Source organism: Aquila chrysaetos, chromosome 3, assembly GCF_900496995.4.
Source record: "Aquila chrysaetos chrysaetos chromosome 3, bAquChr1.4, whole genome shotgun sequence".
Taxonomy (NCBI): domain Eukaryota; kingdom Metazoa; phylum Chordata; class Aves; order Accipitriformes; family Accipitridae; genus Aquila; species Aquila chrysaetos.
In genome coordinates, this window is record NC_044006.1 from 47,508,790 (window position 1) to 47,525,257 (window position 16,468).

The 16,468-nt window shown below is 38.6% G+C and overlaps 1 protein-coding gene across 4 annotated transcripts in view; it reads left to right on the plus strand.

Annotated features, from left to right (window-relative positions):
* Positions 1-16,468, plus strand: part of ETV1 (ETS variant transcription factor 1) — a 66,437-nt gene that overhangs the window by 21,246 nt on the left and 28,723 nt on the right. For all 4 annotated transcript variants that reach the window (XM_030010253.1, XM_030010256.1, XM_030010254.2 and 1 more), the window contains 2 exons: positions 12,680-12,809; positions 14,377-14,565. In XM_030010253.1, the coding sequence (XP_029866113.1) occupies positions 12,680-12,809; positions 14,377-14,565 (319 nt within the window). The remainder of the gene's footprint in view (positions 1-12,679; positions 12,810-14,376; positions 14,566-16,468) is intronic.

Consider the following 16,468-nt stretch of genomic DNA (forward strand, 5'->3'; position numbering starts at 1 on the left):
TTGTTTCAGGTTCTGTGTCCTTTTGTTTTGGTCCCTGTGCATTTCAGTACTGGGAAGTAATTACAGTGGGACCATTTATAAGCTGATAAATATGCATAAATTATGATATTTATTAATTTTTTTAGTTTTTAGAAGTCATCAGTGTTTTTTCTAGGAATGATCTAAACCTAGTCTAAGCTGGTAAATGGAAAACTGATTACTTTTTCAAGGCATGTGCTCCAGTCTTTTCCCTGAGAAGGATTCCTTTCTTTTCCTTTGACTTATTCTTCATGTTCTCCTTGTCTTCTACACATTACTCTTACCCCTTCCCGGATTATAGTTTGACCTTGATGAGGTGAATAGAGAAGTGAACTGTCTTGGTAAAGGATATCTTTATTCTTAGGTATCTATTTGTTCTGTAAGCTGAGGATTATGCATGTTAGCAAAGAGTGAATCATTAGCAGCTTTATTTCTGGTTGTCTTTTTTCCCCGTGGCTGTTTATGAACTTATTCAGCAAATGTGGTTGCCAGTAAGTTAATGTAGTGAAATATTTTTTAGCAGTGACATTTACTGCCAAGTCCTGCAGTCACTGAATAGGAAGGTTACTGACTGGCCAGGTTTTTGTCTTTAAATTTATATATTATGAGTCGTCATCAAGGACATTTGAAAAATTACGTGTGCAAAAACAATTCCCAGTCTTGCTAATTTGATCCTCTTTGCTCAAATGTTGTTTCCTTTCTGCTTCTAATATATACTTTAAAAAGATAAACAGTTTAATTTTTTTTAATACTCTGTCTTCATGCTGAAACCAAGTGCAATGTTTCCTTATTAACCCATCCGTAAATAAAATTTCACATGACCAAAGCACTAACATAAATGGAGACAAAAGAGACTTTGAAAAGTGTCAGTATTCAGTAAAGACCAAAAGTTTCAAGCATTTGGGATTAGAATTTGGGAGCTGGATTTATATAAGTGTATGTGTATATATACACAGCGTATACTCAGTGTGTATATACACATATTCTGTATATACATGTGTGTGTATATATATATGCATACATGCATTTAAGAAATATACATGCCATGTAATTGTCAGTCTTACTGATTGCATGCATGTGTAAAATTATCATACAACTTCAGGAATAATTGGCTTCAGAAAAAATGTGCAGTGTGTGTATGGGTAGTGTACATTCAGTTGTGAGTGTACACCAGTTGTGAGTATACAGTAAGAATGCCTTAAGTAGCGGCAGAAGCCTTAAATGTCTCTGCTGAGAACCAGAGCCTGGTTGCAGGTGGTCAAAATTCCACTGGCTCCAGAAAGAGCACTTTGCTAACAGTCTTTGAATTTTGGGCTACTTATTTAAGTCCTGACTCTATGTTCCCAGACATAACCACTTCTGACAATGACTTCTTTGTTTCCCTGTTAAATCAGTGATAAAACTTGTGAGCTGAGTTTTATTGTTGACTTATTTCAATGGCCTTCACCTTTTCCAGTGGAGACTGCAGTTTTTGCAGTGGTTTTTGGTAGTGAACTAAAGATTCAGATTTCAGCCTAGCTTTAATGAACTATAAACTAGATCTGTTAGAGTTGCCTTACTGCTGAGCATTTGTGAAAATTTAACATTGAAGTATGAAGGACACATGTATTTAGAGTGGTGACAGTCTCGTTCTTCCAACGAAGTAAACAAAAATCCCATTTTTTACCCTGAGTTAATGTATACTTGTTTTATGACTGTATACATATTTTTATTGTTAAAGGCAAATTCAAATTAAAAATCATGTTCTCAAAATGCAGTTTTGTTTCTTTTAGTGCCTATCATTTAGACTTGCTAAAATAAAAACAAATTGTAAATAATCTTTTAAATTAGTTGTCTAATTCATGCTAGGGAGTGCTCACTGTGCAGTCCATTTCATTATTTATTGGCTTCTCTTACTTTCGCATATTCTTGAGTAGCTAACTGACAGATAGGCATGATTATCCTTAAGGATAATCTTTTATTATTATGCTCTTTTATTAAGAGGATATTCCTATTTTTATAGGGAAGCAAACTGATGCACTGGTTATGAAACTCTGAAGGTAAGCTCCTAAGACTGAGCTACTTCAAACTATAATCAACCTTCTGACACCAGTTTAGGTTATGAACAACAAATGGCAGAACCAGAGATTAAATCCAGCTTCTTTCGCATTTTGTCCAGCTGCAAGTAAAACATCAGCAGCCTTCTCATCTATAGCTGGCTATTAGCTCTTTGCATGGATACATCAGAAAAGAACAACAACAACAAAATAACTAGATTGATGTAACTTGAAACTTTTCTGTAAGAGGGAAACAAGGCAGAATCAGTTCCTGTTTGTTTTCTGCTGTGGGTATGCTTTCCTAAATATCAAGTTGATGATACCTTTAAAACGATAAATAAATAAAAAAAAAAGGTTTATGTTAAAGCTTATTGTTACTTCTGGCAAAAATACTGGTTGTAATTTTCAAAGTTTTCTTCATAATTCTGTTTCTGCAAAACCTATTAGCGTGTGTGTGTGTGTGTGTGTGAGAGTGTGTGTAAAATGCTGGGATATTATCTCACTTGGATATTTTAGTAATGGAAGTTACATAGTACTTAGCCATTACCTCTTACAATTTAAATTAAATTTTGGAAATTGCTGCAAATGGAAATCCTGTCCTCAGAAAAGCACACAGACCCTGATTTAGTGGCCAGCTCTTCTCTTTGCATTTAACTTTATTGATAATTCCCAGGTAGGAATACAATTTAAGTTTTCTTCCAGGCTTCATTTTACATTAAGACCTTCCTCTTTTAGCAGGAGCTCTAAAGGTGGATCGCCTCTCCTTGCACCCTGCCTGGGAGCCTTTGGAGCCACATACATTATAAGTAACTGTAGGAACAAATGCCCCTGATCTCCTGCCAGGATTTTAACACTGAAAGCTAATGCAGATAAAGAGCAACCCTGTTTCTCTGTGGGGTCCTGGAGGTTGCAGATCCAGTATAGAGGGATTAAAAATTCTTTAGATCCCCCCCCCAATCATCTTATGCTATCCATGGGTTTTAGATGAATTGCTACAGAACCCAGCTGGTTTAATTTTTATTAGGTTACTGCTTCCCCCTCCAGAGAGCCCTAAGCCTCTGTTTATTTTGGGGGCAGGGGGAGAGGGAGAACTCTTCCTCCTGCTTCACCTACTTTTCTCAGACATCAAAGCAAGCCAGTTTGCTCGTCCTAGCTTAATCCTCCCTTTCTCCCTCCCACCAATGTTCTGCAGATTTCCTTGTATTCTTCTCAGAGTTATCCAGTGTCAGTGGTATTTGTCAGCAGGTTAACTTTTGCCCTGGAGGTACTTGCTGGGAGGCAGAGCCCCTCTGGCAGCACTTTCCCCTCGACTGCCTGCAATGGCAAGTCTCATACAGCTGGACAGGTAACTGTCTGGAAGAGGAGAGCACTGCATGAAGGGGACATAAATCAGAATAAAACAGTGCCCATGACAGCATTTCTGTGAGACTGCTGCTTTTGGAGGCTAAGAAACTGTGTCAGTAACTGCAGCTCCCACTGCATGAAAATACCTTCTAGACAATTCTTAACTCGAAGATGAAATCTTTTGGGGTGGAGGAGAAACGGGGTCAGCTAACCAAAATCGTGTCAAACTGTTCCTTTGCTTGGGGCTAGAAGAGAGAGCCAGTCTTCTAATACCATGTGGCAGTTCATCTAGTTAGCAGCTGTCCAAATAAAGTGTCAATTTAGGCCAAAGGACCTATAGTGTCCTAACAAGGTGTTTACTAGCAGCCTTTTGAAAAGTTTGCCTTGGAATTGCTCCATCTTTGGGTTTAGGGAGTAGGTTAACTTTTATTGATATTTACTGAAAACACTCCCCCATCCCCCCCAGCCAGGTGGCTTACCCTTTTGGGTGGGCTTTTTAATTTTTGCTGTACTGAACATATGCGCAGACTTCAATTTTCAACCGGCATGGTCCTTTTAAATGAGAAGCCAAGTGGGTACAAATATCTGAATTATCTCAGTGGTGCCTTCAGCACTTCAAGCATCAGAAAGCTGCAGGTGTACCCTCAGTAACTCTAATGAATATTTCAGAAATTGCAACTGCACAGACAAGCAAATGAGGGATGTCTTGCACTAAAAATGGGGATTTATAGCATTGAACCAATTATTAAGCCGTATGGGTGCAAGCCCCTCTTCCACAGTGGCTGGGAGCCCCTCTACCTCAGGAGGGCTGCATCCGTCATGGCAGGGGGGCCTTAGCTTAGCTGCCCAGAAATAGCTAAACTTGCAAAAATTTTCAGTGTCTTTGCACACAAGAAAATGACATTTATTTCCATTTGTGAAGAAGCATCTAGAAGAATTTCTTTGCTGAACAGGGGCAGGAGCATCATGTTTAAGAGTCAAATAAGCTGCGCTGTAAGGAAGTGGCATATGTCTGCATTATAATGATGATTTTGTTGGTCACTTTTGCCTGTGTACAAATGCCCTCATATAAACCTGCTTTATCGGTAATGATGCAACTTTCATGTGCTGTAGGTACAGTGAACCTGTCTCTGTTCTCTACTTCAGCCTTTTTTTTGGCCTCACCTGTTATTCTCAAAGGTTTTATGTTAATGCCAGATCATAGTAAAGGTAGGGAAAAATTATGGTGGATATCTAGAATTAACATAATCTAGAGATGAACAGGTGATTCAATTAATTTTAAATTGATTTTAATCAATACTTGTTTTTTGTCTTTTAGTCATTAATCTGTAATGCTTTTTGCTTTAAAAAAAAGGAAAGAAAAAACTTCTCTTACTCTAAAGCAAGAGAAAGTTATTAAGTTATTTTAACAAACAATGCTTGTTAATACAGATGCATTACTGCAGGTTTTAAGGTCCAGAATGTCCCAGTATCAGTTGTAGGAAAATGTGCTGTTATTTTCCATCTTGAAACTCCGTAGTAGTAAACGGGAATAAATACCAGCTTTCAGTGCAGTTCATCTTCACCTGCTTGCTACCTTTTCCTAATTCAAATTCAGAATCAATATTTTTTTCTTCTCATACCATGACAGCTGAGAACAGTCCATGTAGACTTTGAAGACAAAATCCCACAATTTTGGGCTGTCTTTTATTCTTCACACCCCCCCCCCCCAACCCTCCCCACCCCCTGAGGATTTTAAAGACTATACTATTATGTAGCATTCGTGCAATGTTGTATTCAAGTAGACTGTTACTTGACATGCACAGTATTGTATGCTTTAGGCTGGAAGAGAAAATAAGCAATTTGCTTCATTTTGCAAAGTGAGTTCTAACTGTTATTAAAGTGCATTTGTAGTTGCATATTTTCCAGTAAAGGTGACAGATTACTTCAAAGCTGGTATTTTCTTTTTGTTAAACAAGGTTCTCAAATAGATCCATCTTGCCCACGTATTCTATTCTTGCCAGTTGGCTTTGAAAGCTGGTGCTTGGGCTCATCGTTCAGAACTAGCTTCCAAAAAATGAGGTCCCATGCTGTTTCTATCTATGGAGCTGGTAGGGGCTGGAAGGATCTGATCTGAAGCCAAGGCAAAGACTGAATTGATGGAATCATATCTAACGGGTTTGCCAAGTACTGCCCAGTCATGAAGTTCCACTTTCTGGGAAAGAGCACTGAGACGAGGGGTGGCAGAGCTTTCGCCATGATACCGGCTATCCTCAGATTTCCTTCCCTGGACTGAGAGCCAGGCCACCATGTAGGAAAGAACTAGCTTTTTGTTGAATGCATTTTTACACATTTACATGTTGTTCCTCTTTTCTGCATGCTGCTTCCCTATTTCCTCCCCAGTTATATATATGCATTTGAAGAGGAAAAAGCTTACTGCCCTTTATTGCAGTATTACATGTATTTTGACCATATGTAATGTATCATTGCAGAGGCATGCTTGCATGTTCGGTATGTTTACTTCCCTTTGACTCTGTGTGCACACGCACAAACACCCAACCACACACGCAGATTCTGTTTCAGGTGAATGTTGAACACTCAGTAGGACTAGATGGACGCCGATTGTCTTCAGAGCCAAATTCTACATCTTAAGCAAGTTATAGTTTTCTAGATATAACCATAAGGTGGAGAATAATACCAAGATCATGCACTTCTTCAAAAAACTACTTGATGGGATTGTTTGGATTTTTATTTCCCTCCCCTTTTCTACCAGCTTTAATTTGTGAGATAGGGAAAGCTCAGGTCTCTTGTCTATGTTTAGTTTTCATATAAACTGCCAGGATAGGCTCTGAAACCACAGTGATGATACACATCTGTGTGTCAGATATCCAATTTGTCACCAGCCTCTTCCAATATCTGGCAGAGAGCAGGACCTAAATGAAATCCAGTTGACTGGAGCTCAGCTAAGATCTGATAGAGGTGACTTTGATAGATCAAATGGTTGAAGAACTTGGTGGAGTCTCTGTAGATGTAATCTGTTCAGCCACTTTTAAATCAGTCCACAGTCTTCAGGTCTTGCTCATCTTTGCAGCTGTTGCAGTGGTCAGAAACTAAAGGGTTTTTTTGCCATTGTGTGAGCAAGAGATTGCCTAGGGTGAAAACAACTGCAGATCTTGCCTCAGTCATCCATGCTTGCAGTATTCAGCTGTTGCACTGGTCTGTATGTGTAGGCTTTAATTCAAAATCATTGGGAACAGTTTAGCTGGAAAGACTTGGTTACTAGCCTTCACTGTCTTTCCATCCTCCTACCTCTCTTCATCTATCACCTCTCCAACATCATGTTTTTATTTCAGTTTTTGTTAGTATGCTAGGCTGCGTGCCGCATTCAGCTGCAGCAGTAGTAACCTCCAGAGTATGAAGGAATGGTCAGCTGGGTCTAGTACGTGCTTCAGCTAATTCCTCCTGTGTGTCCCAAAGATTACCAGTAAAATTTCTCATCTTAATGTATAGTGGAATGAAATGGAAAGAGCACCTGCTTTGGCATACCATTGTCTTTTATCAGATGCCTATTAAATGGATGTTGAAATTCAGAGGGCAGCTATCTACAAAGGTCTGTAGCTCAAATCATAATGATCTAGAAATAATCAATAAATAGCCTCCAGAATGCAGAAGGCTATTGTTCCATAAGTGAAATAACACATTTTCGAAACATCTTCAGAAGATATGTATAAAGCCTGGCATTCCCACCTAGAAGGTCATATAGAAAGTATTTAGTTTTGTAGCTTATCGCATCAGATATGCAAATACCTATACTCAATGTATGGTTCAAATGCTAAGTAACTGTTGCAGAAACAGAGCATTTCTGGCCTCATAGGAACCCACAATGTTGTGTTTGGATTTTTTTTTTTAAAAGTCTACTGATAAGAGCACCTAGGTCATTACTATCACCTGAGAAGTAACCAGCACTTTACCCTCCTTGATGAACCATTCAATAAACTGTTTGTTTATTGAAGGTAGATTTTTTGATTATTAAAATGCCTACCTGTTGTACTTAGAGCATAAATAATTTGTTTGAATCATCAGGTGAGTGCTGTTAAGTTATAGTGAGCGAGGAAAATTGCAAAAACACGAATTAGGGTCCCTGTCCTTAAGTGTATTTCAGTTTGCATTTTGATAGCAGTTTAGAAATGTTATCGCCTGTTTTGTCACAGACATAATTCACATCTTTCTTCAGGCACTGTAAACAAGAGAAATGGTTTAATGGCTCCATAAAAGGCACTCTGTGCTGATAGCTGAGATTAGACCCTTTAGTAATGGATTTTTGTGTGTTGGGGGAAGGGGAGGGCTTGGCAGAGGTAAATGTACTGGAAAAGAATCTTGGAGAGACTCTGATGTATCTGAAGTGCCTGCTGCATTTCTGTGTGTATTGGGAGATAGATTTAAAGTGTGACAGTGTTGGCTTTATCAGTACAGGGGCCTTCTCTTCTTGCTTTTGAAATTTTAGCAAGTACTAACTTGGGTCACCTGAGTAAGTCTGGCACCTGGAGTTGTAGTGGTAGTAACTTAAATATTTTTACACCTTCTCTCTTTTCGTCTTGCTGTTAAGAAAATCAAATCCCCCCTATTCAAATGTGTTCAAGAAATCTCTCTAAACTTACGTTGCATATTAACAGTTTTGCCTCAATCGATCATAAAAATTAGTGAGTTTATTCACTAATTTGGGTTTAGAGGGTGCTTTGAGAGCATAAATATGAAAAGCAGTTCAGAAACATGCAGCAGAAATGTTTAGGGTATTATTTACTGTGACCTCCTGGTTACTTCATTTTCTCTGCAGGTACACAAAGTCCTGGAACTTAATACACATGAATGTACTATTACTTAGGAGACATTGGGGTTCACTAGCACAAGCAAGGTTGCTGCTGTCAGTTGATTTTATACCATATAGTAAAAGCTCTTGCTGTACAAGTATTGATAATAATACTTCTTTGTCTCTTTGGTCAGTGGAGTCAAGATTGCTTGCCATTAGCCAGTGTCATTGAATTACCAGTAATATTTCATGACTTTTAAAAATATGTTTAAATTAATTCTTCTTCTTCAGAAAATAAAATCAGATTTTATTTTGTGTTCTGGGCAGGAATCTCAAGTTTGAAAATTATACAATAACTTTTTGCTCAGAGGAGAAATGACTTGCAATTTCACCTGAAATATTCCTCATTTCTTCATCTTGAATAATCATCTCTTGAACTGAAAAATATTTTAAACCATTGCTTTTATATTTGATGCAGTGCATTTCTGGGGCTTTCTCAAAAGAATTGATTCAGTTCTATCTGTACAGAGGTGATAAATTTCCTGTTTCTCAGGCTAGAAAGTATATAAATTGGTCTCCTCTGAGACAAACTGATTCCTCCTTTAATTTCAGAGTTCTTAATAAAATTGTTCTTCGTTTGGAATCTTAAACTGGGTGTTACTATGAACAAAATGTTTGGGGATTAGGCTGTTGACAGATAACAAAGGAGAATAGCATTTCAAAATGAGGGGTAGCAGGTTTCACCCTGTACTTTTGCATGTTCTGTGCGAGTTTACTTCATGGTGAAATTATTATTGTTTTGTATAAAATCTAGGTCTGTACAACAGCACATTATGTATAACATACAAGCCCTTTTACTCTGCAGGTATAGATAGATATATTTATGCACAGAGAATATGCATACAGTAATGTATTATACCTCAATCAATTTGCTACAGATGGTAGCAGTCCTGCTCACCTTATATCTGCATGTTGGCTTCGGAGGAGCTCCAGATAGGGTCTGCAGATTGAATCCATTCTGACACTGATAAGCCTGACTTTCCACAGTAGTTGAGATGAGGTGTTGAAGCCATCCATCTAAATACACGTTGTAAGATTATTTGCCTTTCAAGTTTGGAGGTAGTTATCTGTAAGTAATCACTCGGGATGAAATCTTGGCCCTTGGTCACTTCTTAATAAGATCGTTATTAAGGCAGAGTGCCCGTTACTTTAATAGGGTTGAGACTCTGTTCTGGGGTTAAGTAAAATGAATTTGCCGTGAGGAAGAAAAAAGTGGTGAGGAGCTGGTTGTTTGAAATGTCATTTTGTTAATTTGGATGTGTTGGTAGCTTGGTACGCTGCACTAAAATTAGATTGTATAAATAAGCAACCTTGCTCTCCTCAAAAGAAAACGGATTGAAAACATAAAATCCAACTTAGCAAAACGGTGTGTGTTTAAAATCTCTTTTAATAGGTGCACTATAAAATAAGTGTCACGCTAAAATGAAGAGCGACGGGTGGAGAGTTTCAGTGATGATACCAGAACTGTTTTGAATGTTTGAAATTTTATTGTTGGAATAAGTCTGTCATCTTCAGCCACACTTAAGATGTGGCTTGAAAGGTCAAGTAGCCTTCAAGAAAGCCCCCCAAAAATGCACTAAGTATTTCTCTCAGGCTATCTTTTTTCCTTTCTGCCTCTAAAAGGGTACACTTAAGGAGTTACAGATAAAGCTTAGCATGGTGACTGTGTCAGGGGACTGCCCGAGGAAGGCTTTAAATTTTACAGCTACATTATCTTTCTGGCCGTGGTTAAGATAAAGATCTAATATAAAATCACTTTGGACTGTAATGCTTTCCCTAAATGAAATGAAGGCGTTAACCTACTTGATTTGATACACTTTACCCTAGCTTATAAAGCTGGGAGGAAGGTGAGGTAAACTTTAATTAAAACTACAGCACAGATGCCTTCTAGCACTGTGCCCTGTACCTTGCTAGGACCATACAGTAAGCAAAATAAAATGTACCTCACAGCCGAGGCAGCAGGCTGGAGCCGTGTTCAGTGAAAGTAATTTAATTAGTGTTGATCATGACTCCAGATGATGGTGATTTGATAAGGAATAATTTAGTACTTAACAGCCTTTTACATGCACCAACTCCATGTGGGAAGGTAAAGCAAATTGCACAAAATGAATGTGCTGCTTTCACTTGTGCCTGTGCCAGTGAGCTGGAAAACTGCCTGTTAGCAGACGTTCAGGCTCTCAGCGCTGTGATGAAATACCCAGCCAGTTCTCCGCACAGGGCTGTGGTGTGGGAGTCTCTGTACTCCCGTTATTTAAAAATAAATAAGGGAAGTAATTTTTCATAACAGATTAACTCCAAGGAAGTAGCAAATTTAAAAAAAAATAAAAAAAAAAATAGAGCAGCATGTGGCCTTTGTGCAAATATGTGATACTGGCTTTAAAAAAGAGTCTTGTTACAGTTGTGTTTTAATTCTCTGATTCAAGTCAAAGAGATTGCCTACCTTTTCATCGGAGCCACTGTCCTGGAGTTGTGGGGCCCATCATATGCATTAAATGTGCGATGTGCATTATCTGACCAAGACATGCAAGGAGAGTCAGCAGTAAAAGTTCACTAGCAAAAACCTGAAACAAACTACTGGGTGTCAGCCCGCTTTGCGATTACAGTGGAAAGCTGACTGGGCTGCATTTTGCTGTATTATTAAATTGAGAATCTTTATTCAAGAAGTCCATATGGTCTTTTATTTTAGGGCAAGTTCAGACAGTTTTATTCAGAAAGAGTTCTTTCCTTGTTGTGACGTTCACCAGTTTTCATCTCTGTTCTTAAGTTACTGTGCTGTGCATATGTATTTGTGTACGTGTTTTGCTGTCTGCTTTTCCTTTGTAATCTTTCCAGATAATTTACTATTATCCACCAAATGTAATAGCTGGATAGCAGTTTTAGAGACAATTCTTGTGAGTTTTGTGAAAATATGTGACAAAATAACATAGTGTTACCTTGCAGATGTCTCAGCTGAAAGGCAAAAGTACAAACTGTCATGTAATAGGGTACGGGAGGACCCGTTTGTGAAAGTTCTCTGAATGTTGCCCAACCGTGGGAAAACCTGTGGTGAGATCTGGAATCCAGATCTTACTCACAGATACTTAAAACTCGGAGTTTATTGGTTCTGATGCTCACTTCTTAAGACGGCATTTAATTTACCTCCCCACTGAACATACGCATGTGTATGCAGGTGCATTAGTATCAGAAAATACATACTGTGTAACAAATTGTCTTTCCTAAGTTCAGGTGCAAGGGAAGGGACAAGATGCTACTTGATGGTATGTAATAATGTCCTGATTTTGCACTGAGGTTCTCTAACAGGGACTGCTGCACGTATGTGGATTTCCACGGAGGCGCAAGTGTCTGTCAGGCTGGAGCATGATGTTCAAACTATGGTGTTTTGGTCACAGCATCACAAATTGGTGATAAAATTGATCTCTGAACTCTAGGCTTCTCAGAATTCAAAAATGTATTCACAACCTCATTTTATTTAACGCTTGAAGGGTGTGTTTTCAAGCTGCTAAATACCTGTCTTTTAGTCCTTTGTCCTTCTAGCCACTTATTTTAGATTTGTCTAGGTCAGGTGAACTTTGCATTTTCTTCTGCTTTAATTTTGGTTAAGGTTGGCTGTGAAATAAGGAAAGTTGGCTGGCTTAAACTAATGTGCTGGTTAACCTTGTCTTTACCTTTGGACTTTTTCTTAATCCAAACCAACTTGTGCTTCTAATTAATGCTGCATTTCTGTCACATGCCCTCTGTTCTTTTTACCTTTTAAAAAAGTCTGATTAATTTTTTTTTTCTCAATTTGTGTCTATATCACATTTACTATTGACTTTGGTGAGGCCAGGATTTTGTCTTGTGTATTTCTGAGAAAAAAAATTAATGAAGCCATTTCTTGTGTATTTTGTTCAGACGTTACTTATAACTAAAGGCACATATAATCATCCAGTTTCATAAGTTTCACTGCAAATTTTCATGCATTCTGTGGGACAAAAAGATTACTGATCATATACTTGAAGCTGATATATGAGAAATTTATTTTGGAGTCATTTGTGTGGCACTCTTTGAAGTGAACTACTATTGCATTTATAGCTAAAAGCTACATCACTAATATTACTTAGAAACATTTGGTGCCTGGGAAGTATTTTGCCTCTGACAACATTTACAGTAGTTAAGCCAAATATAAGTGGGCTGTTATTTTCCTGCTAATGAGATGGGATCATGGCCATCATTCTATTAAAGAATAAAAGTGCTAATAGCCAATGCGAAGGATCTCTGGTGTCTATTTTTCAGTTGACACCAGAAGAAATATTTGAAATGTTTATTTCCTATATTGTTTTTAGTATTACAACGGTTTAATTAATTATGTGTTTAATTATCAGTGTCTAGCTTACTTGAGAAAGCTCATTGTTAATATTGTACTTGGGTTTTAATTACATTTTCTTTCTTTTTACAGTGGCTTTTCATGGTCTCCCTGTGAAAATCAAGAAGGAACCCCATAGCCCATGTTCAGAACTTGGCTCGGCTTGCAGTCAAGAGCAACCTTTCAAGTTCAGTTATGGGGAAAAGTGCCTGTACAATGTCAGGTAAAGCAATCAGGAGCATGTTTGCAGTGAGAACTGCTGATTTAAATGAGAACTGACGAAAGAGTAATAAAACCATAATAGAGATTTTATAAAAGTTACCTCTTCAGCAGATAACAGACTGATGAGATAATGCATTTAGCTGATGAACACTGATGGAGTTGTTTACAATTGTATCAAACACTTACATAACCATTTTAAAGCAGTGTTTTTCATCAAAATGCATATTCTCCATTCCTTCTCCGTGGAGATAGCCAGAGTTTAAAAACCCAGGGTGCAAGTGTGAAATAGAAGGAAGGAGTGTCTTGTTTTCTGCGAGTTGTGTTGAAATTACTTTCACGATGCATTGCACACAGTAGGAAAGAGAGAGACATCTGTGTAACAGGCAAGAGATTGGCAGGTCTGAGCAACGCATTAGGTATACGACAAGTTTTGCAGATGTTATATGTGTGTATTCATGGGTGATTACAATTTAAAACAGCATTTCATTAGGCTCTGCATCTTTGTTACCTATTCAAAAACAAGTTGTCTTCTTTTATAGGGATAGGTAATAAAAACTTTATTTATTTGTGGGGGTGGAGGGGCTTGATACTACTGCATTCTTTATTGACTTTCTTTTGGTTTGCACTTATGTGTCACTCCTCCCTTTAGTGTCAGCAGTGAAGGGTTTCCTATTGACATTTCAGTCTATTTTAGAATCTTTCATCTAGCTTGTGAGTTTTTATTCTCCTTAATGTACTACCAAAACTGTTAGCACTTAAAGCATTTACATTTAACTTTTTGGATATTGGGGGGGGGGGGGGGGGGGGGAGACTGGCACCATTTCCTGTCATAGAGGAGTGATTTTGATTTCAAAAATCAAATGCATATACTTATGGATTTGGGTGCTAGGGGACCTGACATAGGAAGGTATGCAAGTTCGTGTTTACTATGCACCTAGTGTCTGCATTTTTCCTGTTTAGAAAGAGGGATGGATGATCAAAGTGTGCTCAAGTCCTTTCCTGATTTGGGACACCTTTGAAAATAGCATCTATGTATTTGTAGGACCAGTACTTTATTTTGGGGGTGGGGGGAACCTGTCGGGAGAGGCTGCTGACATCCTAGCGTGGGTAGCTAAGCCAACATACCATTGTTTTTCTGTGTCAGATCCCTTCCCTCTAGCTATATTGTTTTACTGTCTCACTTTGTGGTTTGTGCAAGCTCTAAAAAAGTCTTGACAGGCACTGGTGGCTCTTCCTGCTCTAGTCCAGGTGCTTCTACTTTTATGTATTTTGTATACCTCCTATTAGAATGTCACTGTAAGACTGAATCCTTTAAAAATATATTTCTGTGCCCCAGAGAAGAAAATACTGTGTTGAATCACTTGCTTCTAACATGATTTTTGATGTGCTCTTCACAATGTAAAGTAGAGAATTCCTCTGCCCCAAACTGGTTAATAAAGTAACTATGATAAAAAGCTTATAAATGTGACACTCGGGGTTTTTTTTTCTGGATGTAGATGCTACTTCCCCCCCCCCCCCCCCCCCAAGAGAAAATAACCTGACCTTCTTTCCCCTTGCCTTACTGATAGTGCCTATGATCAGAAGCCACAAGTGGGAATGAGGCCCTCCAACCCACCGACGCCATCCAGCACTCCTGTGTCACCACTGCACCATGCCTCCCCAAACTCAGCTCAGACTCCTAAACCTGACCGGGTTTTCCCTACCCATCTCCCTCCGTCACAGTCCATTCAAGACAACAGCTTCCCTATGGACCACAGGTAAAACACAAAACATGTGAGAAACCCATGCAGAGGGTATTTCGGTTGTGGCTGCAAGTCTCATATAGGCTAGCCCTGGCTTCCTGCCCACAACTATTCCTTTTTGGATAGGGGGACCAAGGTGAAAACCAGCAAGGTTCAGAGTGTGAGAAATATGTGTGTTTTATGAAAGGCTGGCACCCGGCTGGGTGCACTTCAGTAGGAGTTCATATTTGCAGTGACAGTTTTAATGACCTGCTTCTTCTGTCTTGTGAGGGTGATTACAGGGTGCTAGATAATCTCGTCTAGGCTCCCTTTCCCATGAAAGGTTGGACCAGATGGTCTTTCAAAGTCCCTTGCAACTTGGGCTGTTCTGTGATTCTGTGACTCACTTGAGGCTAGTAAGCCCTACGAGGTAATGAAGTCACTAGCAGGCATGATCCTGGCTATAAATATCTGGTCTCTTGCTAAGCAGTTCACCTATCTAAGAGATAAGTGGTCATGGTGTTACTGCTTCAGAATATTCTTTCGAAGGGTGGATCGTTTTTCCAAACCCTTTTGAAATGTAGCATTTCAAACAAACAAAGATGCCAACATAAACTGTGCTTAAATAACATTAGTCTGAGTAAAAGCCACAAGAGCTAGAGACTAGAATTAAAGCTTAAACTGTCCTTAAGTCACCCTGTTTTGTTTTGATATGTTAGAAATCCCCAGACAGCTGACTATATTTCTTAGCTCAGTTTTGCAACAGATATGCTCAGTGGATTTCCCTGATTTTTGAGACCAAATGGTTGTTTGTGGAACTCTATGTATCCTAACCTTTATTGCATGAACCTGTTTTTGTCTGCTGTGTTGTGTGATTGCTCTGAGCATTTAAAATTTTAGCTGTATGTAAAGACATACATATGTTCAGAAACTCCACTTGGCTCTTAAACATTAGCAAATTAAGCACCTGAAAAGAAAATCACAGTTGTTGGGAGTGCGATTTGCATGCTCTGCTCTAATAAGGGCTATTATCTCCAGGGATTTGTGCAGATCACTTCTGAAGGGGGTTGCTAAGGTTTATATTGCTGTTTTGTGCTCTGCTGAGATAGTTTTAAATATCATCCAAGGCTCTCTACAAGCCATTCTGGCGGTGAAGAAACACTGAAGTGACCCCTTCAGCTACCATAGTCACCATCTTTTCCCCCTCTGTGGACTGTGGTCTAACCACGCAGGCCCCCAGTGAAGCCAGGCAGCGGTTTTGATTACAGGATGGTGAATAAATGTGTGTCTGTGTATACACCAAAGTCAAGTTGTCTGGAGACTGAAATCTCCAGAAGCTAAATAGCTTCTGTGCAGAGAGCAGTAATAAGGTTTTTCAGATGAAAAAATCTTTTAGTTTAGAGCAACTTGTAAAGAGAGTACTGAAGCTGTATGTCAGCCCTAATTTGATTATTTATAGAGATTTGCATACACCTTAGTATATTTTTCTATACCCATAACACTTGCTCTGCACAAGCTTTGTAGGCTCTTTACATGATCCACCCCCTCCCCATCTTTGATATTCATGTTCTTTAGGGCATTTTGCACTAATGCTTCCCTTCTGTAATAGAACATCATGTGTTCTAGTGAAGTCCAAAATAGCTGACTCAGGCCAAAAAAATCTCATTTTTCTCCTTTTTTAAAGAAAAGTACAATTGTAGTGGAAGATATTTTTCCCCCATTTTCTTACTTATTTTGAATCTTCTCACTTCCAGTTGTTTGAAGCAAACGTGTACTTCATATTTTTGTGAAATTCAAATCTTCCCTACTTACAAGGTGATATGCTATTACAATGAGTGTATTCAGAAAATGTCATTTAAACAGATGACCTACCTATGGGAGTTCATATATAAATCAAGGCGTATCATATATGTCAAATATATCGAATCATATATACTCA